The 25896-nt window shown below is 37.6% G+C and overlaps 2 protein-coding genes across 2 annotated transcripts in view; one reads left to right on the forward strand and one right to left on the reverse strand.

Annotated features, from left to right (window-relative positions):
- CCDC152 (coiled-coil domain containing 152) overlaps positions 1–3013 on the forward strand; it is a 65452-nt gene extending 62439 nt beyond the window's left edge. Inside the window, exons 7-8 of the mRNA XM_049863096.1 lie at positions 2039–2125; positions 2862–3013. Of these exons, the coding sequence (XP_049719053.1) occupies positions 2039–2125; positions 2862–3011 (237 nt within the window). The 3' untranslated portion in view covers positions 3012–3013. The remainder of the gene's footprint in view (positions 1–2038; positions 2126–2861) is intronic.
- A 116-nt stretch (positions 3014–3129) lies between these two features.
- SELENOP (selenoprotein P) lies at positions 3130–13856 on the reverse strand. The gene is given in 5 exon segments (XM_049863084.1): positions 3130–4606; positions 7339–7456; positions 9209–9421; positions 10170–10385; positions 13714–13856. Coding segments are annotated over 4 exon segments (1152 nt in total). The 5' UTR covers positions 10373–10385; positions 13714–13856; the 3' UTR covers positions 3130–3988.
- Between the last annotated feature and the right edge of the window lie 12040 nt (positions 13857–25896).

Here is a 25896-nt window from a genome sequence, read left to right on the forward strand (position 1 = left end):
GTGATACAAAGTTACTCTGTATAGAAATTTGTCTTCATGGTTGTAGCATTCAAATCTATAGCATCCATCAGAACATTTTGTTCTTCCGTCAGTTCTTCGTAAATAACTGCAAACGGCTTCCTAATAAGTGCACGTACTGAAGACTGATTCTTAAATCCAGTTTTGCGGGGTAAATATTCATAATTGACCAGAAAAAAAAATTCATTAATATTAACATTTTAAACTTAATCCCTAATTATGTGAAGCAGGAAAGATATTTCATTTTAAAACCTTAGAAAGAAATCACAAGCAATAGTGTATCTGTAAGGTACTGTTATTAATAATAGCTATGACAAAAAATAGACTAATTCATTGATGTGGTAGTGTTCAAAACCTTCCCTTCTTTACCAAAGAGAATCTTGTCATTACTAGCTCAATTTTATCCGTTTTCTCCCTTCCAAAAGAGGGTTATTTTTGTTGGAGAAAGCTAGGTCTACATAATAAAGAGAGAAAGTGTGGAAAGAAGAGAAGGGGACAAAAACTGTGGAGCTGGGCATTGAAGGAATTTTTGCAAGATACTGTAATGAGAGATGTTTTAAAGTGGCTGAAGAATATCATAGCTGTGACTAGGAGAAGAAAGTGTTTAAACTTTGCCATTTTTTGAGAAATATTAATAAATACCTTGAGCTAATTTGAAATTCCTTTTGTTTCCAGAAGCTTTTTTTTTTTTCTCCTTCTTTCATTTTTGTTTTGTTTTGACAATGATGCCACTCTGAGACTGAACCATTGGGATTATAACAGTATAGACATCTCAGAGGCTGAGGTTCCATTCCTTTGCTCTAAAGCCTTTTAAGTAGGTTGTTTAACCAGATGTTAGACTCTCAAAAATATTTTGACAGTATCTTTTTTCTAGATTGTACCAATCTCCAACTCCATCATTCTTCACTTGCTTCCCCCCAGCTCCCACTTTACCTTATGTTGTAAGAATTCACAGGTCTTACTTTTTAATTTTTCTGACACTTTGGTATTCCTGGGGTGCTTTGTGGTTTACCGTGTTGAAGATTGTAATCATTTGGCAGAAAGGAGATTGATGCTGACTTGGAGGGCTCTTTGCTGCTACTACTGCCTTTTGGCCAAGTGTACCCACAAACTGCAGGAAGGGTTGATAGCCAGCTGAGATATGACAGGCCATGTTTCAAGATCTACCATCAACTTCTAATCCACTGGTTGGGCACTCGCATTTTGTTTGTCATCTGTGCCCTGAGGCTGGTCTGGCCCAAGTCTATTATTTGAGTGGTATACAGAACTCTTTGCTCTTCTGTTATTTATCTTACTGTAACTATCCATCTCTTTCCCCAACAAATACAGTCTTGCAGAGAGTTTATTCTTAATTCTTAGGAAGACTACACTATTAAACTCAATCTGAAGGGAAGAATTATAATGAGAAGTTTTACAAAAAAGGAATTGGTGGGTATAAATGGCCTATGACAAGTTTTTTTTAACCCAATTCCATTTAAAATGTCAAACCAGTAAGAGTTCAAACTAAATCAAAATCATATCCAAATTCTACTGTTTAGCCTCAAAGTTTCTACAGAAGAGTATGTGAGTTTTTCTTCCATGACTGTTGCTTATGCTAAATTTTCTTTAAAAAGTACACTCATAGTAATGTGGATATATTTTTATCTGTCTTTAAGTAAAATTAGATTCTCAACCCTGGTTGCACGATAGAATCACCTAATATCTTAAGAAAAAATGGTACCTGGCTCCACCCCAGAACCTCTAAGGTGGTGCCCAGGCATGTAATACTTTTAAGAAGTTCCCCAGGTAATTTTAACCTGCAGTCAGAATTAATTTTATTTGGGTGTTTCTTTGCTCCTTCTGAAAAAATTTTCTTAAAGTTTTTTGTTGTTGTTGTTATCTGTTATAGAAAAAAAAAATAGAGTACACTTAAATTACAGATTATATTTCAAAGTCTATAATGGAGGATAGTTATATTTACAGAAACAATCTAATTATTAAATGCTGTCAATGACTTTTTTTTTTTTTTTGCTTGATTCAGTTTGATGCCAAACTAGCAAGAGTTCAAACTAAATCAACAAAATCATATCTGGATTCTACTGTTTTGCCACAGAGTATCTACAGAAGGGTATGTGAGTTTTTCTCCGATTATCAGTGCTTAAGAAGATAAAATTTCTTAGAGTGTTTCTGTAAAAGTTATCTAGTATTTACTAACAATATGATATTTAACAGTTGTTCCTTAAAATAGAAACCCTGGTGGCGTAGTGGTTAAGTGCTATGGCTGCTAACCAAAGGGTCGGCAGTTCAAATCCGCCAGGCACTCGTTGGAAACTCTAAGGAGCAGTTCTACTCTGTCCTATAGGGTCGCTATGAGTCAGAATCAACTCAACAGCACTGGGTTTGGTTTTTTGGTTTTTCCTTAAAACACATCTTATGATCAGAAAGATATTAGACTTTGAATAATCTTAAAAAGTCATTTTCGATTTTATTTAGAAAACTTGAATAGTAAATTAGAGCATTAGAGAAGTCCTCTATTTGGACCTCCTAAGGAATTACATAATATATTTTATACTAAGGCTGATTTAACTATTTTGGAGTTATTAGGCACGTAGATTTCTTTTGGCTCAATTCCTTTATTTGCATGGTTTATAACTCCTAGACTTCTAGAAAGGTGGGAACAAGCTAAAACAATGGTGTTGATGGTGTTTTTGAGTGCTTATACCAGCTGTAACCCTCAAAACAGAAATTACAGCTTTCAGAATAAGGTCTTTTTAAAATACCTGCTTAAATCAGACTGTGTTTTTGTTGTTCCTTTTACTTGTTATTTCTACATTGCAATAACAAAGTTTTTGTGCTTCATTTAGAAGCTCCAACATCTTCAAGAAGAAAAAAACAAGGAGATTGCTATTCTTCGTAATACCATTCGCGATTTAGAGCAACGCCTTTCTGTCGACAAAGTTTCTCCCCTTAAGCCTGTTGCCAAAGATTGTCATCTTAAACGTAGACGGTTTTGAGTATAGCAGTAAATTCGCTAATTGTTATCTAATTTCTTTAAAAACTATTGAAAAATTCATTTCTATTTTCAATATAACATACTGCCTAATTAATCACAACAATGGAAAAAAAAGACAGCTTGGTAAAACTTTTTTAATTGTATTTATTTAAACAAATCCACACCACCTAGGACAATTGTGTACTACACTCTTGCTTAACAGTATTAACCATAAGGAGTTCAGGTTTATAGGATTTGGTTTACCTATTGAACCATCATTGACGATGGAAATACTTCTAAGCAGCCTAGAGATACACAACATTCTTTTATCTTTCCCCTTATATCTTTCAAAACATGCACTCTCAAATTTTATAAGAGTGTGATATAGCGCTAGTAAAGCAAGATACGAAGGCTTCATGAATGATATTAAAAATCAAGATGTGAGACTTAGAAAAAAAGGATAAATGGTTATTTTAAAAGTAGTTGTATATGCTTTTTTAGCAAATTGTTAATGTGTTAAGTATTTCTGAATCTTAAAATATAGAATCCTTCTTCCTTTAAAGTTTTAATCAGTTTAAAATATAAAATTAAAAAGACAAAGATAATATTGTCCTGAGAGACAAGTAAAGAAAAAGTGGAAAATATATCTTTGTTGTTCTTCCTCCATTCTAAATTGCTAACTATCCAACAGAAACCCCTAGGTCATAGTTTATGTTTCTGTTCTCATTAATGCAAAGAGAATGCTGGAAAAAGAAGAAGAAAGACATATTGACCAAATGCTGCAATCACCTTTCAATTGCCTTGTAATAACCAAATATGGCCTGGGTCAAAATTTCTGTGACATAAATTTTAAAATTTGAAAGCCAATATTGTAGATTTCTCCATGTTTGCACAAATCCAACTTCTATTTTTGATCACCATTTACTAGGTAGCTTATAAAAATGCTAGAAATAAAGTTGTGTCCAGATTGATGTGGGGAGTATACCCTATTTAAAATATTTAGTTTGAAGGTCATTTTCACATTTCTGCCTTATTTTTTCAGCTTCAGTTGGTGCTAGCACCTGTGGGCTTAAGCTGCTGACTTGCCTGTCAGGCAGCTGGAGGCAGACGTCACTGACAAGATTCAATGACGTTCTCCTCTGCCAGAAGTCCCTGTCAGCTACATAAAGATGGGAGGTTTTCTCTACACTGTCAGGTGATTGCGGGCCCTGTTTTTTCAAATATCAGATGTCGACAATGGCAGCATCAGCTACTAGGAGCTAATTCTGAATCTTTGGGCAACTGTCAGAGTAATTGATTTATGCATCCCTTTCGTCAGAGTTTCTTTTGTGGAAGGGAAGGTTGTAAACCTTCACTTCCTGGCATATCTCAGCTCTCTGGGTGACCCTGTCTTTGAGGGCCCTTGTGCTTATGGTGGTGATGAAGGCCTGGAGGAGGGGAATGCTGAGGAGCCTCTGGGTCACCAGGTTGCTGATTCTCTGAATGCTGATGGTTCCCAAGATGCTGGTGCCCATGGCTGTGATGATGACTATGATGGTGATGTGGCTTAGAGGCCTCAGCTGTGTCTTCCACATTAACCGAAGATACTTTTTTACAGAAGTCTTCATCTTCAGGAGTCTAGAACAAATGTATAAATCACTTATCAAATTATAAATTTAGCAGGAATGCATGAAAAAATAATTGGTAGAACTAACATAATATGAAATTCCAACTAGTTACTAATATTGAGCTGGCTGTTTTTTTCCCTACCACCATACTAATGAGAAAAGAATATTATGTCAGTCTCAACAGCTAGACTCTCTATTCAAGTTTGGTTCGTACCTACAGCTAATTATAAAGTGTTTCTTGTTCAAAGTTCACATTTAATCAAAAAATCTTAAAGCATTTCTCAAATGAACTAATGTTACTCTTTTACAAATAGTTAAAATAGGGTATCATACAATTAAACTTATTCAACAACAGAATTCAAATTTTCCTTTACTTATCAAGAACGTCTAAATCTCCAAAAATTCTAAAGAGGAATTTGAGAGCTGTATGAGACTTAAGGCGCCATGGTGGCACAGTGGTTAAGAACTCAGGTTGCTAACCAAAAGGTTGGCAGTTCAAATCCACTAGTCACTCCTTGGAACTCCTAGGGAACAGTTCTACTCTGTCCTATGGGTTTCTGTGAGTCGGAATTCAACTCGACGGCAGGGGGTAAGAGGGTTAAAGAGAAAGCCACACTTCTGCAATTTATATCTGCAGAAGCAAAACTTGTTAAAAGATAAACTTGTTAAAAGAACTTAGATTGCAGGAAAGGCAAACAAATTTCATACCCTAAAGTCAGTTGATCTACATGGAACTTTTCACACCTGTGTCAACAGTGCATCTAATCTAGTGCTATATTCTGAAGCAAAGTAATTTCTCACTGATAATTCAAAAATGCCAATAAATTCTGCTAAAAACTAGTAGTTTCTCGTCCCTCAGACTACGCCAGCAGAAGTTTTGAACTTCACCAAAGTTAATGTGTCCCTGCTGTAGTGCTGTCAGCCGAAAAAAGCCTTTTACTGCCTGTTTCCCATTGACCATAATATTCCATTCTGCGTGACTGGTCTTTAATTTAGTGAGAGTCTTGCTCTATTGTTTCGTAGCACCCATAGCTCATAGACTCAAATTCTATCAATAGAGCAATGTAATACTGAACCTCAACTAAGCTGATTTGTAAATAAAATTACAAAACCAATTTCAGAAACTGAAAACTCATTAAACAGTATGGTTTGATATTTCAGAGGTTTTGAGTATTTTGTAAGTTCCATTGGGTTATTAGCATACAGCTACTAAGTAGTCCATTTCTTGGTTATTTCTGAATTACTTCTCAATAAGAACTTAATATTTTATTATAAGCTTAAAAATAATTTGATAAACATTTAAAATATAGTGTGAAATGTTCTAAACGTTCAGTGATTAAACAACACAGATAGCTGTAGCAGTGTAGTTTTGTAAAACCAATTACTATATTTTATTGATTCTAAGAAGCACATTTTTTTCACATTTTAATTATCTCTAAAATCAGGATACACCCTACTATTGATAGTGTTTTAGCATTGTGTCCTACTTTAATTGGCACGATTTTTCTTTTTAGTACATAAAATACCATTTCATATAATCGATGGCATCTTAGATATGATAAAATAGAAAAACCTCAATTTGATGTGGCATATCAGATACAGATAGGATATTATTCCTATTTACAGAGGATTTATAAATTTTAAGCATATTACAGGAAATGTTTCTACTCTGTTTTAGTATAACTAGGTATGTTTTTAACTATTGGACCTTTACAAGAATGTGAGATTCAGAAATAATTCCAAGATGTGAGGAAATCAATATTGAGCATTTACTATAGGTTCGACATTGAGTTGGTACTTTATTTGATTACCTCATGCTCCTCATCTTTAAAAGAAGTAAAATAATCCTTACTATAAAGATTAAAATACAAAAAAGAGATGACTAAAGTAACTAATTTGTGCTCCTTAACAACTAAATTAATTAAATGATTCATTAAAATTTGAGGTGAATTTCTTCAGAACTAGAAAAAATCTGAAAGAAGTACAGCTCACAAATAAAACTCAGAATCATTTTTAAACATGAGTTAAAATTTAGCCAATCTCTTCTACCAAGGAAATACTGTTTGGTATTTTTCTTTTCAATATGAGAAGGAAAAAAAAGTCTAGTTAATACACATTAAAGTCAATTCTTTGAGTACTTTTTTTATAAATGATATTTAAATATAGTGCTTCTCATGACAAGGAATAGATATTCTCATAGTTGTTAGAAAACAAATACCAGCAACAAGTAGGTAACTTATTCCATTTTGAAATAAATTCCAACTACAGAGTGGGCAGACAGAGTAAAGACTTCACAGCACAACTCTTAGGTTTCCATCTTTGATAAATTAAGTAGTTACTGGCTTCCATTTCCATTGCAGGAAACTCCATGGGTAAGCTGTTCTATCACTATGCTCTTGTGAACATGTTCAATTTATTACAAAACCGTTTTATATTGACTGAATTCTTTGAGCACTTATACTCATGCAACATCATTTGATAGTAGCTGAAATATACAATCTATATTGATTTTTATTTTTAAAAATTCTTGTAGACAAAAGCAACAATATGAACCTTGAAAAAATGTCTTGAAGTATATGTTACATAACAGGAAATGTAATTATAAAAATAACTTTTGTATTTTCTTTTTAGTACACCAACAGAAACATTGATTAGATAAATGGTCATGAAAGAGTAACTTATTTAGATAGTTCTTAAAATATTTCCTCTTTTCTACCATTAAGAATAATTTTTTAAAAATACCATGAGAGAGCAGTTTCCACATTTCTCTTCACAGTAAACAATTTTAATGGCAGCTTCTACATATGGAAAAGTTAGAAAGGAGTAAGGCAGACCAAGATGATATACAAGACGGCCACATCTAAAAAAAAAAGAACAAATACATCATTACAATATTTTCTGTATCATAATCCTACTCAAGAACTGTCTAGGGCCACTCCTGGAGGTCACCTTTGAGCCAAATAATGGATTGGCTTATAAAATAAGGGAAACCCTGGTGGTGTAGTAGTTAAGTGCTATGACCGCTAACCCAGAGGTTGTAGTCTGAATCCACCAGGCACTCCTTGGAAACTCTATGGGGCAGTTCTACTCTGTCCTATAGGGTCACATAGAGTCGGAATCAACTCGACAGCAGTAGGTTTGGTTTTTTAGGTTTATAAAATAAATAATGTTACGCATGAGTACTGCAATCCCTTAAACAGTCAACTATATGAGACCAAACAGTCAACATTTACCAAAAAGCAAAGATGAGAGGGCAGGGAGGGGCAGGGAAGTTAGAGCAATGGAAACAGAAAAAGCAGAATGGAAATAATGAGAATGCTGACACATTGTGAAAATTGGAACCAATGCCATGGAACAACTTGTGTAAGAATTATTAAACGGGAACCTAATTTGCTGTGTAAACTTTCACCTGAAACACAATAAAATATTAAAAAAAGAACTGTGTCTGATGGATATTATAGGCTTAATCTTATATCTTCAGTAAATTTCCTTAGATAAGGTCTACAGAAGAGCTCCTTGATGTGCATGCCAAGTAATGTCATGGCAAGACTACAATGAGTCTAATGATAGCATTTTGAAATGTTATAGATATGTAACCCTGAATAGTATTGAAAATGTGTAGTATAGTCGTCGTTACCTGGTCAAATACAATTTTGTAATTCGCAATGGGTTTATGTAAATTCTACCAATGCCCAAACCACTGCCTTATCATAGACTAGGCCTGGAAATCACATCAGCTTTTCATAACTGCTTACAGCAGCACTGTCAAATTCCACACAACATAACGAAAAGATCATCAAGCCCTGGTCAGTAGCCCATTTATTTAAAAATTTGTCTGATGCAACAAAAATTTCAGTACAACTAAGGAAGTGGAATTATAACACTTGGGATTCTCAGAAATGGCAGGGTTGAAATGTCCTGCTTGCCCACATTTTACACAGTATATGCTATTTCATGTGGCTATCAAAGAGTTATACTTTACAACTGACTAAATTAGAAGTTTGGAGGCCTAAAAGAATGAAATGTAATGTTAAGAAATATTTAGGGAAAGACCAAGTAGGGCTTAGGCCTAGGCAGAGTCTGGCCCACCATCTCTAAGAACCAAAAGAAGATAGAGCACCAACTAGGAATGTTTGTAATAGCAGATAATGTAGGCACTGAGGTTCCCTTGAAATATGAATGTTTTATTTGCTCATGTAATCAAAAGCAGATTATGCCTAAATGATTAACACATTTTACAGTTAAAAAAGTCATGTATGTAACCTTTAAATTATACATTATAGACAAGCCAAGTGTCGTTCATCTTCAAAATACTTGGATTAAAATTATATATGAAATACAAATTCTTTTTATTTAATCAGAATGCCAATTTGCAGGGGAAAAATACAGTCAGTTTTCCGATTTCCCTACTGGAATGAACTCTTTTTCATGCTTTACTTTCAAGAAAGTCATTTCAAAAATATTAAAACCATACATTTTAATGGGCTCATTTTGAAACTGCATATTTGGTAATAAAACAAAAGCAGATGTCATTTCAAATCACTCACCAGTTAGTTAAATACAAAGCAAGTATCTTTTAATTGTGTGTGTGTGTGAGAGGGAAAGTACACACCTATCATATATGAGGAAGTCATCTTTGTTTCCATTTAAGAGAGTCCAGACATCCGTTTGATTTTCTTCTTGTTGATAAACAGGAATATGCTCTGAAACCTTATTTTTAAGATGTATGTATTTTAATCGAGAATTGAGGTCTTGATGATTAACAATGACATAGGAGACATTAGAATAGCCTTCTTTTTCCAGTTTTACTCGCAGGTCTTCCAATCTAAAATATTTGGGGGGAAATACATAAAATGAATATTTTTAACTTTATTAGTGGTTTATTTTCTCTTCTTCCTCACTCTCTATTTCTTTCTCTATATGAGACTCTCTTACCATTTTTGATTTACCCATACTTCTTCTTTATATTGTTGTAAGATTCTAAAACTTCCATTTTTTAAGTTATTTATTGAATACTTGTGCTCAGTTAAAACTTTATGTTAAATGCATACACATACATTAGCTCATTTAGTCTTTTAATTAATCCTATGAAGTGTATATTTTTTCCCATCTTATATATACAGAGAATTCTACCCAATAAATCTAGTAAATAACCCCACAAATATTTTTGTTATATTTGTTCTATTTTTTTAATATATATTTACTAAATGACCCAAGGCTTTTTGTGGCATGTCTAGTGTTTATTCTATCTGGCAAAGCATTCTTTTTCTCTGTTTCCTATATTGAAATAATCGATTATTTTTCAGGAATACATTTCTTCATTGCACAAGTAACACATATTTAGTAGAAAATTATAAAATATAGGTACATAAGAAGAAAAATGTTCATAAGCCAGGAAAACCACTGTAAACATTTTGGTGTATATCCTCTAGTCTTATTTCTTCTGGCAGGTTCTTTGCAAACAGGTATAGTTTTTTCTAAAAATGTGATTTAATGAATGTATCTCTTCAGTTTTTATTTATTTATTCACTTTCCCCTCTGAGAAAGCTTAGACCACAGAAAGACTCTCTTACCTAGATGCCTGCAGAATGCACAGGTATCAGCTGGCTTGAAGAAGAGCAACCACGGTCACTGAACCAATTGAGTTTAGCATTGGGTCTTCTTCCCTTATTTTCCAGGCTGGGGGTTGCTTACAAAAGGAGCTTTGCACCTGGCTCTCTGTACCTCCCCAAGGGAGGAGACAGAGAGCCAGGGCAAGCCCCAGGCTTCTCCACATTGCTGGGATTGTCCTGTAAAAGAAGACATCTTCACAGGTATGTCAGCACTATGGATTTCCATAAATCCAGCAGGTATGATTATACTTCCTATAAATACCCAGCCCATGGATTCTCTGTCCATGTTGTTGCGCCTCCCTGCACTAAATCTTCCTATAACGGGGAAAGTATTAGCCAGAGGCAAAGGAGTTGTCAAAGTACCTCTTATCTGTCTGGGTTAGCAAGGTATTTTAGAAAAGCACCCCATGGAAATTCGTCTGATGAGGCAGCCAAGTACTTCCTTAAGAGAAGACACTTGTTTAGAAAAATACTGAAGACTCTGGGCTCTGTAACCAAGTAACATTCTCCAAATACAATCTGACTTTGATTTGAGACACTAAGTTCTGACTCCTTCTTTCTGTCCTCTTCTGTCAATCTACGGAAAAAAAACTACGGAAGGAAGGGGTAAACAGGGGACTCTGCACAGTAATGAAAAGAGTCAGAAACAGAATCCAGGAGGGAGGGACATGACAGGGAAGACGGTATACCAGCATGAATGGGACTCACACTGAACCCTTAGCTCTTCAGATTCAACCCTTCTGTATTTGTAAATCTCTGAGTATGGCTCCCCGTTGCTCCTTTTATTCCTCGAAGTCTAGCTTTACGTTAACATTAAAGTATTTAAATCTCTTCAGATATAAAACTTCCTGCCATAATGTTAGGTATCACCCCCAAGATTATGATCAAGGCAGGGAGAAACCTGACAGAGGAGAAATATCACAAATCACTGTCCCATGTGCCATTTAAGACTCACTGCAATCCACACTTGATTGGTCTGTTTTTGATGACAACTATTTTCCAGAAGTTCCTGTGATGAGATGGCACATTCTTGGGTAAAATATGCCTCCTCTGAATGAGGAAGGTAAAAGGTTAGATGTTAGTTGTCATCAAGTCAACTTCGACTCATGGTTCCCTTATGTATAACAAAAGGAAACCTTGCCTGGTTCTGTACCATCTTCATGATTGTTGGTATGCTCAAGCCCATTGTTGTGGCCTCCCAGCACTACAGCAGACAATATTCTGTTGTGATCCTTAAGATTTTCAATGGTTAATTTTCAGAAGTCGATTGACAGGCCTTTCTTCCTAGTCTGTCTTAGTCTGGAAGCTCCACTAAAACCTGTCCATCAGGGTGACCCTGTTGATATCTGAAATACTGACGGCATAACTTCTAGCATCACAGCAACACAAAAGCCACCACAGCACAACAAACTGACAGGCTAAATGCCTGTCTAAACAGGTACCTGGAAGATACCTGACAAACTAAAGGTTAGATACCAAACCAGCAGTACCCCCAGAACTAGGGCTAGCTCTCTCAGCAAACAGGTACAAATAGAAGAGGTGAACTGGAGAGATGTGGTGAAAAAAGAGCACACTCCCCAGAGGTAAGCAGAGGAAGGAAAAACCACACAGACATGCCAGCCTCATTTTGAAGTAACAGTGTAAAAAAACATCAGGACAAAATTCCAGAATTAGGAAGCTGGTGCATTTTCAGGCACTGAAAAAGCTAAAACATTTGGGGGGGAGGGAGGGAGGGCAATGGAGTGGACTAATGATATGTTACTTCGATTAAGCCCAGAATTAAGAGGAGAGTAGAAAAGTTAAAATCAGATCGATTTAGATTCAAAATTCCTACCTATATAGGATATTTATGACAGCCTAACTAAAAGGGGGGGAGAATAAGTTAAATGACTTATTAAGGCCAACCCAATTATCCTGATATTTTTTTTAAGTCTAATATTTAAAAAAGAAGAAGCTATAGCTGGACTAAATCTAAGAAATTTCTTTAGGACAGTATTTATATTAGTGATACAATTATTATTATACCTGCCACTTGCTGAGCATTTATAGAGCCATATGCAGGCAATGCTAAGCACTTTTATATATTACGCCAGTTGGTCACAACTATGTGGCCATTATCCCCTTTTGCAGTTGAGGAAACAATGGCTAACAGAGTCTAGGCATCTTGCCCAGGTCCACACAGGTAGTAAGTCACCAGAGAGACTAGATTCAAACCAGTTCTGGTAAATTCAAACATGACCTCTTAGCCACTGGGAAATACATTGATTTTTTTAGGTAGGTCACCTTGAAATAACTTTAGCAGCCAGTTTTTCTGTTTTTTGTTGTTGTTGTTGTTTGTTTTTCCCCTACGATGGCAAAAAGAACATTAAAAAAAAAATTGCAACTGTTTTAATACTAAAATGACTGAAATTTCTCTATTTTTTAGTGTATAAATTCACTAGTTATAGAACCTTCAACATAAAGTCTGTCTCGTGCCCTCACTTTACCACATAGCAAAGAGTTCTAACTGGCTAACTGGTGAATTTAAATGACAGGCTATTTCACGCATTTCCCTCATGTGATTTTTTGATGAAAAAATAACTAAAGCCATTGGCAGAGGTAGTCACTTTGTTGTTTTGTTGGGTTTTTTTAAGATCATTTATTATACAATAAACTTTTGATTAGAATTATAGCTACATAATGAAGATAACAAAATTAGATTTACTGGAAACTGATCCAATAACAATTGAAAGTTAGTTGGGAACTTCACTCATCTCACCACTTTTCTATCACAAAACCTAGTTTTGTTGGCTCCACACAGACTTAAAAAATGCTCCATTAGAAGGCAGGAAATTCAGAAGCTTTCTCCATTTCTTCCCTGAACTTCAGACATCTGAGATTCTTTCCTTTTTCACCTGAAAGCACCCACTTACCACTTAAATTGCAAAACGTTGCATTTAATCCCAGACCACATGATTCTCACATTTTTTTTTTCAGGGCGACAACTTATGCCTTATGAAAAAATCTGCTCTCCCCCACTTCCCACCCCTTTTTGTTTTTGGAACCACTCACACAGTATCCCTGGACATTTCCATGCCACTGTAGAATCGTCACATTTCAATTTCTGCCTTCATATCCATGGGGCTATTTTTTCCTTTACAGTTCTCACTCTATTTCAGTCTGAGCATGTAGTATTGCCTAGGTAACAATCACAACCTTTTGCCAGCCAAAGTGTTACGTTTCTCCAGCCTTCCCTGCTCCCACCGTCATCACCCTAAACTTGCAGAAAAGGCAGAGCAGAATCAACGAGAACTAATATGTCCACTACAGAACTTCACCCACCACAGTCAACCTCAGACTTTGGTTCTCTTTCTTTCTATTGCTTTCCTTATTTCCTTTAGCTGCCTTTTCTTTTCTTTCCTTTTTTAAACTAGTCTAAGGAAAGAAACATTTTATCAGACTCAAAAACAAAATATTTACCAAGCCCTGAAAGAATCAAGTATGAAAAAATAAAGTTCCTACTTACAAAACCCCTTCCAACGCATCTGCTTCCTTTCTCTTTGCTCAGCTGCACAGCTCCACAAAGCCCCAGCGAAGCTCTGGTATTTATAGTGCTGTTGTTTACCTCAGCCCCAGCTGCAGTCCAAAGTTCAGTGCTCAGGATAGCATGATCTTGCAAGCAGAGCAGGTCGTGGAGCTGACCATTATCATCATCTTAACAGAAAGTAACAAAGACTGCCACGCAGACTGTGGGGGAAAAGTTTTGGCAATTAATAATTTATTCCCTCTTTTTCAGCCACCCCAGTATAGAGGAATAAATGGTACAGTCGGGGGCGGAGGAAGGCCTAAGGGTACAGAAGGCCTCCAAGTCATATTATTTTCTAAACTATAATACGGGGAAACATTTACTGAGCCAGCGAGTTATGCTGCTACTTTAAAAAAAAAAAATCCTTTTGCATTGTGGTGGCAAGGTGTTAGCCTGACCCACACTGTGTGAGCTTTGTTGGAAAAGTCACCAGCTGTTTCAAATCATTGTGGTTTCCTGTGGTTACAGACCTGCTTGGATTATTTTGGAATGTTTAAATCTTGAAGCTATGTGGGAATCTCCAGGGCATCTGCTCTTTTCTTTTTGATTTAAGGGAAGGAAATAAGAAAATAGGCCCTAGTATCTAATGATCTAAGGGAATCCAGGCCTCATTTTTATTAGCACAGAAGTTCCACTCATTGGGAGACCTATAGATCCACAGAATTTTGTAAGAATGAAATATAGTATCTTTGCAAATTTATGAACCATATAAATGAAAGTTAGTAGTGGTCACAGTTGGGCATTGAAAAGGATATGAAAATTTCAAAATGTACAAATATAAAATTCTTAGTATTTCAGAAAGGTATATATCTTTCCACTAACACTTGCAAGTTGGCATGTCCATGGTAGGTCAGGTAAGAAGCAATATCAAATGATGCCATCCCTGGATAGTGATGGTTTCCAAGTAAGTTCTACTTTTACTACACATGTATTTGTTAAGTGTGTTAATGTCTAGGATAATAGTAAGTACAAGAAGCATTTGACTCAGCCTGGAAATAGAGCCAGTGTGATCAGACTGACATACTCTCAAGCAAGTTCAACTGGCAGTATATTTTAGGTTTTATGCTATACCTACAGAGCACCTAGCAATCCTGACCATAGCACAGTCTAGCCATTTGCTGATGTGGCACGACTCAAAATTAGAAGAAAATAGCAACAAACATCCATTAATAATTGGAACACGGAATGTATGAAGTACGAATCTAGGAAAATTAGAAATCAACTAAAATGAAATGAACACATAAACATTGATATCCTAGGCATTAGTGAGCTGAAATGGACTAGTATTGGCCATTTTGAATTGGAAAATCATATGATCTACTATGCCAGGAAGGACTACTTGAAAAGGAATGGCATTGCATTCATCATCAAAAAAAAATTTCAAGATCTATCCTGAAGTGCAATGCTGTGAGTGATAGGATAATATCCATATACCTAAAAGGAACACCAGTTAATACAGCTATTATGCAAATTTACCCACCAACCGCTAAGGTCAAAGATGGAGAAATATAAGATTTTTACCAACTTCTGCAGTCTAAAATTGATCTAACATGCAATCAGGATGCATGGATAATTACTGGTGTTAGGAATCCAAAAGTTGGAAACAAAGAAGGAACAGTAGTTGGAAAATATGGCCTTAGTTATAGAGACAATGGCAGAGATCACATGACTGAATTTTGCAAGGACAACGATTTCTTCATTGCAAATACCTTTTTTCAACAACATTAATGGCGCTATACATGTGGACTTCACCAGATGGAATACACAGGAATCAAACTGACTGCATCTGTGGAAAGAAACTATGGAAAAGCTCAATATCAGTCAGAACAAGGCCAGGGGCAGACTACAGAACAGACCGTCAATTACTCATATGCAAGCTCAAGGTGAAAATGAAGAAAAGTAGAACAAGTCCACATGAGCCAAAGTACGAGCTTGAGTATGAATTTAGAGACCATCTCAAGAATGCATTTGACAACGTTGAATGATAATGACCAAAGAGCAGATGAGTTGTACAAGGGCATCAGATATGAAGAATATTAAAAAGATAGGAGAGAAAGAAAAAACTTAAATGGATGTCAGAAGAGACTCTGAAACTTGCTCTTGAACATCACAAAGCCGAAGCAAAAGGAAGAAATGATGAAGCAAAATTGCTGAACAGAAGATTTCAAAGGGCAGCTCGAGAAGACAAAGTATTATAATGACATGTGCAAAGACCTGGAGATAAAAACCAAAGGCGAAGAACATGCTCAACATTTCTCCAGCTGAAAGAACTCAAGAAAAAAATTCAAGCCTCCAATTGCAATATTGAAAGATTCTATGAGGAAAGTATTAAATGATGCAGGAAGCATCGAAAGAAGATGAATACACAGAGTCACTATACCAAAAAGAACTTGTCAACATTCAACCATTTCAGGAGGTAGCATATGATCAAGAAACAATGGCACAGTAGGATGAAGTCCAAGCTGCACTGAAGACACCGGCAAAAAAACAAGGCTCCAGGAATTGACAGAATACCAGTTGAAATATTTCAACAAACAGATCCAATGCTAGAAGTGCCCACCTGTCTGTGCCAAGAAATTTAGAAGACAGCTATCTGGCCAACCGACTGGAAGAAATCCATATTTCTATTTCCAAGAAAGTGCTCCGACAAAATGTGGAAATTATCAAAGAATATCATTAACATCACATGCAAGTAAAATTTTGTTGAAGATCATTCAAAAGTGGCTGCAGCACTGAATCAACAGGCAACTGCCAGAAATTCAAGCCAGATTCAAAAAAGGATGTCAGATGGATCCTGGCTGAAAGCAGAGAATGCCAGAAAGATGTTTACCTGTGTTTTATTGACTATGCAAAGGCATTCGACTGTGTGGATCATAACAAATTATGGATAACATTTCAAAGAATATGAATTCCAGAACCCTTAATTGTGCTCATAAGGAACCTGTACATAGATCAAGAAAACAAAAAGAAAAGAACAAGCGGATACCACATGGTTTAAAGTCAGGAAAGGTATGTGTCAGAGTTGTATTCTTTCACCATACTTATTCAATCTGTATGCTGAGCAAGTTTTCTGTGACGCTGGACCATATGAAGAAAAACGGGGCATCAGGATTGGAGAAAGACTCATTAACAACCTGTGTTATGCAGATGACACAACCTTCCTTGCTCAAAGTGAAGAGGACTTCAGGCACTTACTGATGAAGATCAGAGAATACAGCCTTCAGTATGGGTTATACCTCAACATAAAGACAACAAAAATCCTTACAACTGGACCAAAAAGCAACATCATGATAAACGGAGAAAAGAATGAAGTTATCAACGATTTCGTTTTACTTGAATTCGCAATCAACACCCATGGAAGCAGCAGTCAAGAAATCAAAAGTTGCATTGCATTGGACAAATCTGCTGCAAAAGACCTCTTTAATGTGTTGAAAAGCAAAGATGTCACCTTGAAGACTAAGGTGCGCCTGACCAAAGCCATGGTGTTTTCAATTGCCTCATATGCATGTGAAAGCTGGCCAGTGAATAAGAAAGACCAAAGAAGAATTGACACCTTTGAATTGTGGTGTTGGCAAAGAATACCGAATATACCATGGACTGCCAAAAGAACAAACAAATCTGTCCTGGAAGAAGTACAACCAGAATGCTCCTTAGAAGTGTGGATGGTGAGACTACACCTCATGCACTTTGGAGATGTTATTAGGAGGGATCAATTCCTGGAGAAGGACATCGTGCTTTGTGTGTTGGTTATCTAGTGCTGCTATAACAGAAATACCACAAGTGGATGACTTTAACAAACAGAAATTTATCTTCTCACAGTATGGTAGGCTAGAAGTCCAAATTCAGGGCATCAGATCCAGGGTAAGGCTTTTTCTGTCAGCTCTGGAGGAAGGTCTTTCTCATCAATCATCCCCTGGCCTAGGAGCTTCTCTGCTCAGGAACCTCAGGTCTAAAGGACCCACTTTGCTCCTGGTGCTTCTTTCTTGGATTTTGTGCAGAGTCAGAAACAGTGATGCCCTACTCAAAGATGGCTGCTGACCATGTCACTTTGAATGTGTGTGGCTTTACTCAGTTCTGGCAATAATCCGGTCTCATGCATCAGGCTCCTGGAAGGGCTCACTACGCCTCTTCCAAGTCTCCCATTCCAGGACTTCATCTCGTAATTTTTCCCATTCCGGTTAGAGTTCCAGATCCACCCATTTTTTTTTTTTTTAATTAGAGTCTGTTCTGGTTTCACTTCACAGTCATCACTGAACCAGTTCGAACTGGTTCGAGGCCCTGGTTGGAACTGACAATGGCAATGGGTTTGGTTTGGGTTTATGCTTATGTAACTCAGAGCCATAAATATTTAAACAAAGCAACCAAGAATAAAAGGTGGTATACTTTCCTTGGTTAGAGAATTAATGGGAAAATGGCAAAGTACTTGTTCTCTTTGAAAAATGACTCTATGTTAACTATTAAAGAAAGTTTTGGCCTTTTAGGCATAGCTTAATCCTGAGTACATATTTATTCAGGATTATCTAATCAATGATGGCACAGATTCTAGCCTTTAAAAGAATAAGAACATGTGTGTGTGAGTGTAGACACCCACATATTGGAACAGTGAACACTGGACCATAACTCCAGAGTAATAGTCGACAGGGGAGAAGCACAGGAAGAAGGAATGGGCCGATATGCTCGGAATTAACAGTGGTTTTCTTTCAGAAATAGGGCTATATATATATATATATATATATACACACACTTTGGATGAAGATTTACAGAGCAAATTAGTTTCTTATTAAGCAATTAATACATATATTGTTTTGTGACATTGGTTGCCAACCCCACTACATGTCAACACCCTCTCTTCTCGACCTTGGGTTCCCTATTGCCAGCTTTCCTGTCCCCTCCTGCCTCTCGTCCTTGCCCCTGGGCTAATGTGCCCATTTAGTCTCCTTTTGTTTTATGGGCCTGTCTAATCTTAGGCCAAAGGGTGAACCTCAGGAGTGACTTCAGTGCTGAGTTAAAAGAGTGTCCAGGGGCCATATTCTCAGGGTTTCTCCAGTCTCTGTCTGACCAGTAAGTCTGTTCTTTTTTTATGAATTAGAATTTTGTTTGGCATTTTTCTTCAGTTCTGTCCAGGACCCTCCACTGTTCAGGATTAGGGTGATTTTTAGTTCCTCTCTGTTCTTACATGTTTTTTCTTCAAAAACTCTGCAATAATGATGGTTATCATTTATTGGGTTTTTACTATGCACCAGTCACTATTTTAACTCTTTCATAAGTAATAACCTCGTAAAACTTTTGCAACAGCCTATTATTCCTGTTTTATAGATGAGAAAATTGAAGCACAGTGATGTAAAGCAACTTGCCACAGGTTGGGAGCTAGAAAGTAGAGGAGCTGGGATTCAAACTCAATAGATCCTGAATTCCAAAGTTTAACCATTGCAATGATCATGAATATATTTTTCTTCATAAATGTGTATGCACGTGTTCATATGTGTGTTTGTCTGTCTGTGGGGGGGTGGCTTCTGCAGGGGGTGTGTATCTGTGGCAGTGGTGTTTGTCTCTGTGTGGTGTCTGTGTCTATATGTCTGTCTGTGGGGAGTGTATGTCTGTCTATAGTGTATGTGTCTGTCTGTCTATGGTGTGTGTGTGTGTAAGTGTATCTGTCTTTCTGTGGTGTGTGTTTATTTTTCAAGGCTGGACACACACATGCTGAAGCTTGGTACTTTTGATACCAATAATAAATACACAGTTCCTAAAATTGCATTTCATTTATTCTCTTGGTTTCTGAGGGATAGTTATTATAACTATTTTCCAAAATACTTTATCTGATATGTTTTTTCAATAGAAAAAAGAAGAAACTTGTTCTAAGAGGAAAGAGGCCCTCCAAAGCCCGTCCTACTCTTTGGCTGATGACAGACTTAGGGCAGGAATGCTTTCAGATTCCTTCTTAGAGCCTAAAGTTCAGATTGATTTCAGATGAGTACACTGTAGAATTATGAAACAACAGATTTGAAGTCCTTTTAGTCAAACTCCATGCAGGAGACAGTAGTCAAACTCCATGCAAGAGACAACTCTCCTCAACAGTCTTCTAGCCTCTGTTCAAACACGACCAGGCAAGAAAGCTCAGCACTCAGAGAAGTGCTCGTTTACATGCTGAGCCTCTCAAATTGTAAGTCGTGTCTCTTTCACAAACCTGAAGTCTCATGGTGCTAGCTCTTCGCTCAGGAACTACACAGAAAAGCACATAATCTAAAACAGATGTGGTTAGCCATTTTGTCTAATTCTACCTTTTACTTTGTGTTCACACCCCAGATACCCTATGAGATAACAAAGGTAGAGCTAAAATTTTAAAATATTAGCTCCAACAGAACACGTCTTTCTGTTTTTCTGGTTCTGTTTTGTTTTGGTGCTTTGATTGTCTAGGGTCATCACATCTTCTTAATGTGTTTAACTATAGGGGCTGAAGGCAAAGGCTAAGTAGCATGCCAATGATGTTCCAAGAATACTAAATGTACAAATATCACTATAAACTAAACAGGCATTAGCGATGCAGTATTCCAGGATTCCAGTTTCTCAACACTCTGACCCCAAATCACCAGACCCAGAACCTGGCCCCAAGTCCTATGACTTCAAGACCATCATAGGCATCTGGGCTCTCAGAACATGTCTGGACCTAAACTTAGCTGCTTCTTGGGGTATTCCAGCTTCAACCTTGGACTTGTTAGAGACTTTGGGTTCTGGCTGTGCTCAAATTTGTCATCTCCAAATGTACTGACCCTGGTCACCTCCCCTGACTTTGTGTTTACCTCTTGAACAAGGTTTTCACTTCTTGCCAACACTTTCTTTTTGATGTCCTCATTATTTCAACCTCAGTACTGACAAGCCTTCTGACCCTGAAGGTGTATCTGGGAGATGGGATGAACCCAAACCACCTTATTTCCCAATGCTGTCCTGTGTGGCTCCCCTAGTCGAGTCCCAGGCTACCTTGGACATGACCATTCCCACCTCTGCACATCCCCCACCCTCCACGCCAAACTGTCACTTCTTCTACTCCCCAGTTCAAATTCTAGCACAGGGTTAAAATTCAAGGTCTAGAAACAGATTGCTTATGTTTGTATCCAGTTTTTTACTTATTAACTGTAGGACCTTGGACAAGTTATTTAACTTCTTAGTGCCTAACTTTCCTCTTGTGTAAAATGGGAATAATAGCAGCACATATGTGAGGCACCTCGGAAGAAAGCTGTGGCAATCTACTTCCGAAAAACCAGCCATTGAAAACCCTACAGAAGACCCAAAAGAAATGGAGGCAAGAGCACAAACAGAGGCCTGTACACCAATGTTCATTGCAGCACTTTTCACAATAGCCAAAAGGTGAGAACCACCAAATGGTATATCAACAAATGAATGGATAAACAAAATGTGGTATGTAAATACAATGGAATACTACTCAGCCATAAAGAGATATGAAGTCTTGATATATGGCACAGCATGAATGAACCTTAAAAACATCATGCTGAGCAAAATTAGTCACAAAAAAAAATATTCTATGATATCACTTATGCGAAATAAGCAAATATATAGAAACCAAAGATTACTTGTGGTTACCAGGGGTGGGAGGGAGAGAGAAAAGGTGGAGTGTTTGGCTGACGGAGGGGAAGGAGGGACGCTGAGGTTATGTTAATGGTGGTGGAATGATTTGGAAAAGGATAGCAACAATGGCTGAACAACTTGAAGAATGTAATCAGTGTTACTGAATTGTACATTAGAAATTGTTGAGATGGCATATGTTTGTTATGCATACTTTTACCACAATAGGTTTTTTAAAAATTAAAAAAGAAAAGAAATCCTATGGAGTACAGCTCTACTCTGACACAGCAGCACCATGAGTTGGAATCAACTCAACAGCAACTGGTTTTGGGTTTTTTTGTTTTTGTTTTTCATCTGTGTCAGTGCTAGCTGTCTCACCGGCATCTATTTCCTTCATTCTTCCTTATTACAAAACTCCAATGTTTTTAGTCATCTATATGCTCAGATTTAATGGGGGAAAAAAAACCTCCATTTCCCAGCCAAACTTGCAAGTAGGTATGGTCTTGTGACACAGTTCTAAAGAGGATTTCTAGGAAAATCTTGCTTTCCTTTTATTAGCACGTGTCACTTTCTTTATCTTTCTGCTAGGATGCCAATGCAATGCCATTTTATAATCATGGGGATACAATCCACCCACTGACCATGGTGGAGCAAGAAACTAGAAGGATCTGGATCTTTGATGGTTTCTCAAACAACCGTGTCAGAACAACACTGCCCACTTCTGGACTTAATATGTGAAGAAACATAAGCTTCTGATTATGCCACTGTGATACGGTTTTCATTACATAGCTAGTACAAAGCTTTGAAAGGCTGTTGTGAAGACTGAGTAAGAAAATATGTGTTTGTGCCTAGCATAATGCCTGATGTGGTAAGTGCTCACAAAAAGACTAGCTGTCATTGTTATTTCCAACCCCAACTCACATCCCAGTGGATCCAAAGCCACCCAGCCCACTGTGAGGTCTCCCTCCTCAGGGTACCTTTCAAGCTTACAATTTGTACCACTCCTTGGGCACTTATCTTAAGCCTGAAGTGGTAGTTTAGTAGTAGAAATCTTACCTTTCACACGGACACCCAGGTTCAATTCCTGGCCAATGTACCACCTGTTTGTCAGTGGAGGCTTACATGTTGTTATGATGCCAAACAGGTTTCAGCAGAGCTTCCAGACTAAGACAGACTAGGAAAAAAGGTCTGGTGATCTACTTCCAAAAAATCAGCCAATAAAAGCCCTATGGATCACAACGGTCCACTTCCATTGTGCATAGTATTGTCAGGGGTTGACTCAAAGGCAGTCAGCAACAACAACATTGCTTTGTTATTTTTGTATTATTAAGTTTGTATTTCCAAACTCCCTACAAAACTCATAAAGCACAGGAGTAATTAATAGTGCTTAATTCTATGCATACAGGTGATACTGAATAAACAAAGAGTTATTTGTTCAGGAGCTTTGGAACTGCTGAAGTTTGTTCTCTCACAATTCTAAGAAATTTGTGGCCACATTCCTTAGAACTAAGGAATTTTCTAGATTAATCAAATAGCTGAGAGTTTTTTATGACATTGTCTAAGTAATACACCCACTCCTCACTTATCGACATGGTTAGGTTCCAAAGACCAGGCCATTATGTGAAAATCGGCATTATTCAAAAATATAGAGGAGGACCACATCAGAACACAAAATGTAGGATGACTACATCATTACATAACTGCCGAACCACTGAGAATCATGGCTGAGCCAAGTTGACCCATAGCCTTCACCATCACAGCCAGCGTTACTCTTGACTCTCACCTCAGTGTTCATTACTGCCAGGTGTACATTGTTAATGTGCAAAATAGTCAGATAGTAGATTTTTTACTATTGTCATAAACGTGAAATGTCAGATAAAGAGATAGTTGATAAGTGAGGAGTAGGTATAAACTTCCCTTTATAGCTTTTTGGCTACTATAGAACTGATACTCTATCAAATGGCAGCTTTTGAAAAGCTACTTATTTAACAAATTTTAGTAGCATTAGCTTTAAATACAGACTTTCTTACTCACCAAATGATACAATGTTTTAACAAGCTACCCTCACCCCAGGATTTTGATGATAAATAGAACTAAATTGCTAAGATGAAATGCACTATCCACAGGGACTTCTTCATAGCCTGTCTTCTTGGCTTGTACAGATTGGCCTGCACAGCCCCTGAAAGGCATCAGGTCCCTGCTCCCTCCATCCTGGGGCAGATGCATTGGCAGGCCAAGAGATCTTTCCCATCCTGGATCCTTCAAGCATTTTCTTTGACACCTTCCTCTCTTGTCTTAATCACATCCTGCCTGTACTCTGATATGTGTGTATTCTTCATTATCCTTCCAGATTATAAACCCCAAAAGGCTAAGACAGTGTCTAACTCAGTCTGAATCCTCCACAGCCACCATCACAATACCTGGCACATAAAAGCTTCTCAATAAATATCTGTTATAATTTATTAAGTGAATCTGAGCTGAAATGAGCCAATAACAAGGACTAGAAACCAAGGTGCTTTATAGTCAAGGAAAAGCATCGTCCAAATAATCACTCAGAGGCCTAGTTACTGTAACCGTCCCTTACTGAATGTATGAAGTTTGACTTCTGTATAGCTCTGCACTCCTAAAGAACATTTGCTTTCTCTTCCCTGGTGGTGTAGTAGTTAAGTGCTACAGCTGCTAACCATAAGGCTGCCAGTTCAAATCCACCAGGCACTCCTTGGAAACTTTATAGGGCAGTTCTACCCTGTCCTATAGGGTCGCTATGAGTAAGAATCGACTCAATGGCAACTGGTTTGCTTTTGTTGGTTTAGGAGTGGTGTTAAAAAAAGGAAAAAAAAAATTAAGGCAGGAATCCTGGGAAAGGACAGACAGGTTGTTTGCAGTGTCTTGGCTACTTGTCCTTAACTTCATTGCCATCAAGTTAATTCTGACTCGTAGTGACCCTATACTCCCCCTCATTGCTGTTGAGTTGATTCCAACTCATAACAACCCTAGAGGATGTCTTTTTTCACTCACTCAGGAAATAGTCACTGAGTCTCTAAGTACTCACATTGTGGGTATATAGTTGTTGTTGTTAGCCACCATCAAGTTATGGAGACCCAAAGCACATTGGAATCAGGCCATTGTGATCCATGGGTCGTCACTGGCTGATTTTCAGAAGTAGATCACCGGGCCTTTTTTCCTAGTCTGTCCTGGTGTGGAAGCTCTGCTGAAACCTGTCAGCATCACAGCAACACACAAGCCTTGACTGACAGTCAAGCAGTGGCTGTGCATGAGGTGCACTGGCTGGGAATGGAACCCAGGTCTCCCACACAAAAGTCGGGAACTCTACCACCGAACCGACGCCGCGCTTGGCTCTATAATAAAAAAAAAAAAAATTTTTTTTTTTTTTTTAGCAAGCCAAAAAAGAAAAGTAGAGAACAAACACATTCCTTCCCTTATGAAGCTGATGGTCTAATGGAAGAACAAACGTAAATGAATGCTAAGTTGAAAAAAGAGGAAATTGCCTGGTTAGTGAAATTGGAGAAGGCTTCCCTGAGCAAGTGACAACTGAGCTGCAATCTGAATGAGATGTCGGAGTTAACTAGGTGAACCTGGAGAAAGTCATAAGAGCATGTGCAAAGGCTTATGGGGGAAGAAACACAGCAGATTCAAGGAACCGAATGAAGGCCTGTGTAGCGGGAGAAGATGGGGAGAGATGAAACAGGAGATGTGGACAGGGCCAGGCCATGCCAACTACTAACCGAAAAGTTGGCAGTTCGAAACCACCAAGAGGCACCTTGGAAAAAAGGCCTGGCAATCTACTTCTGAAAGATCACAGCCATTGGGGAAGAAAAAAGAAAAGAAAGTGTCATTCTAAGGTTGTTGCCAGACTCGCACCTACCCTCGTAACTTTCAAGGGAGACTCCAAACTCATGTCTTGCCATCTTGGTGACCACAATTGCTTCTGACAGAAAAATGTACATTAAATGTGCTTTGCTGTCCTGAGAACAGGGAGCCAACTTTTTCTTAAAGCAATGCAATTTTGGCTAACCATGAAAAGTAAAGTAGTGACTGATACAAGAAAGAGTCAAGAGAAGATTCTGTGTTTGCATTGAGAAAACCTGAAAACCCCGTTGCTATTGAGTGACCCTATAGGACAGAGTAGAACTGCCCCATAGGTTTCCAAGGAACGCCTGGTGGATTCGAACTGCCGCCCTTTTGTCAGCAGCAATAGCACTTAATCACTACACCACCAGGGTTTCCTGCATTTAGGAAGGGAGTTTAAATTAAGGAATGTGTGAATCTGTATGACAGCCTAGAGGCAAAGAGTGGCAGGACTGGATTTCTGGCAAAAACAGTTCTCAGCAGGCTCCCATCTTCCTGGGTTTCCAGCAGTAGTGTCCAGCCACAGTCCCTGTGGGAGGAGAGAATTTTTTGAGTCACAAATGAAAAATACCTCTGGAAAACAAGACAGGATGATGATTGTCATAGGGTTTTGAGTTCCTGTTGCACACCAGTTGCACACGTTTGTGGCCCACTTCAGACCTTTATTTCAGAAAT

Source organism: Elephas maximus, chromosome 2 (genome assembly GCF_024166365.1).
Source record: "Elephas maximus indicus isolate mEleMax1 chromosome 2, mEleMax1 primary haplotype, whole genome shotgun sequence".
Classification (NCBI taxonomy): Eukaryota; Metazoa; Chordata; class Mammalia; order Proboscidea; family Elephantidae; genus Elephas; species Elephas maximus.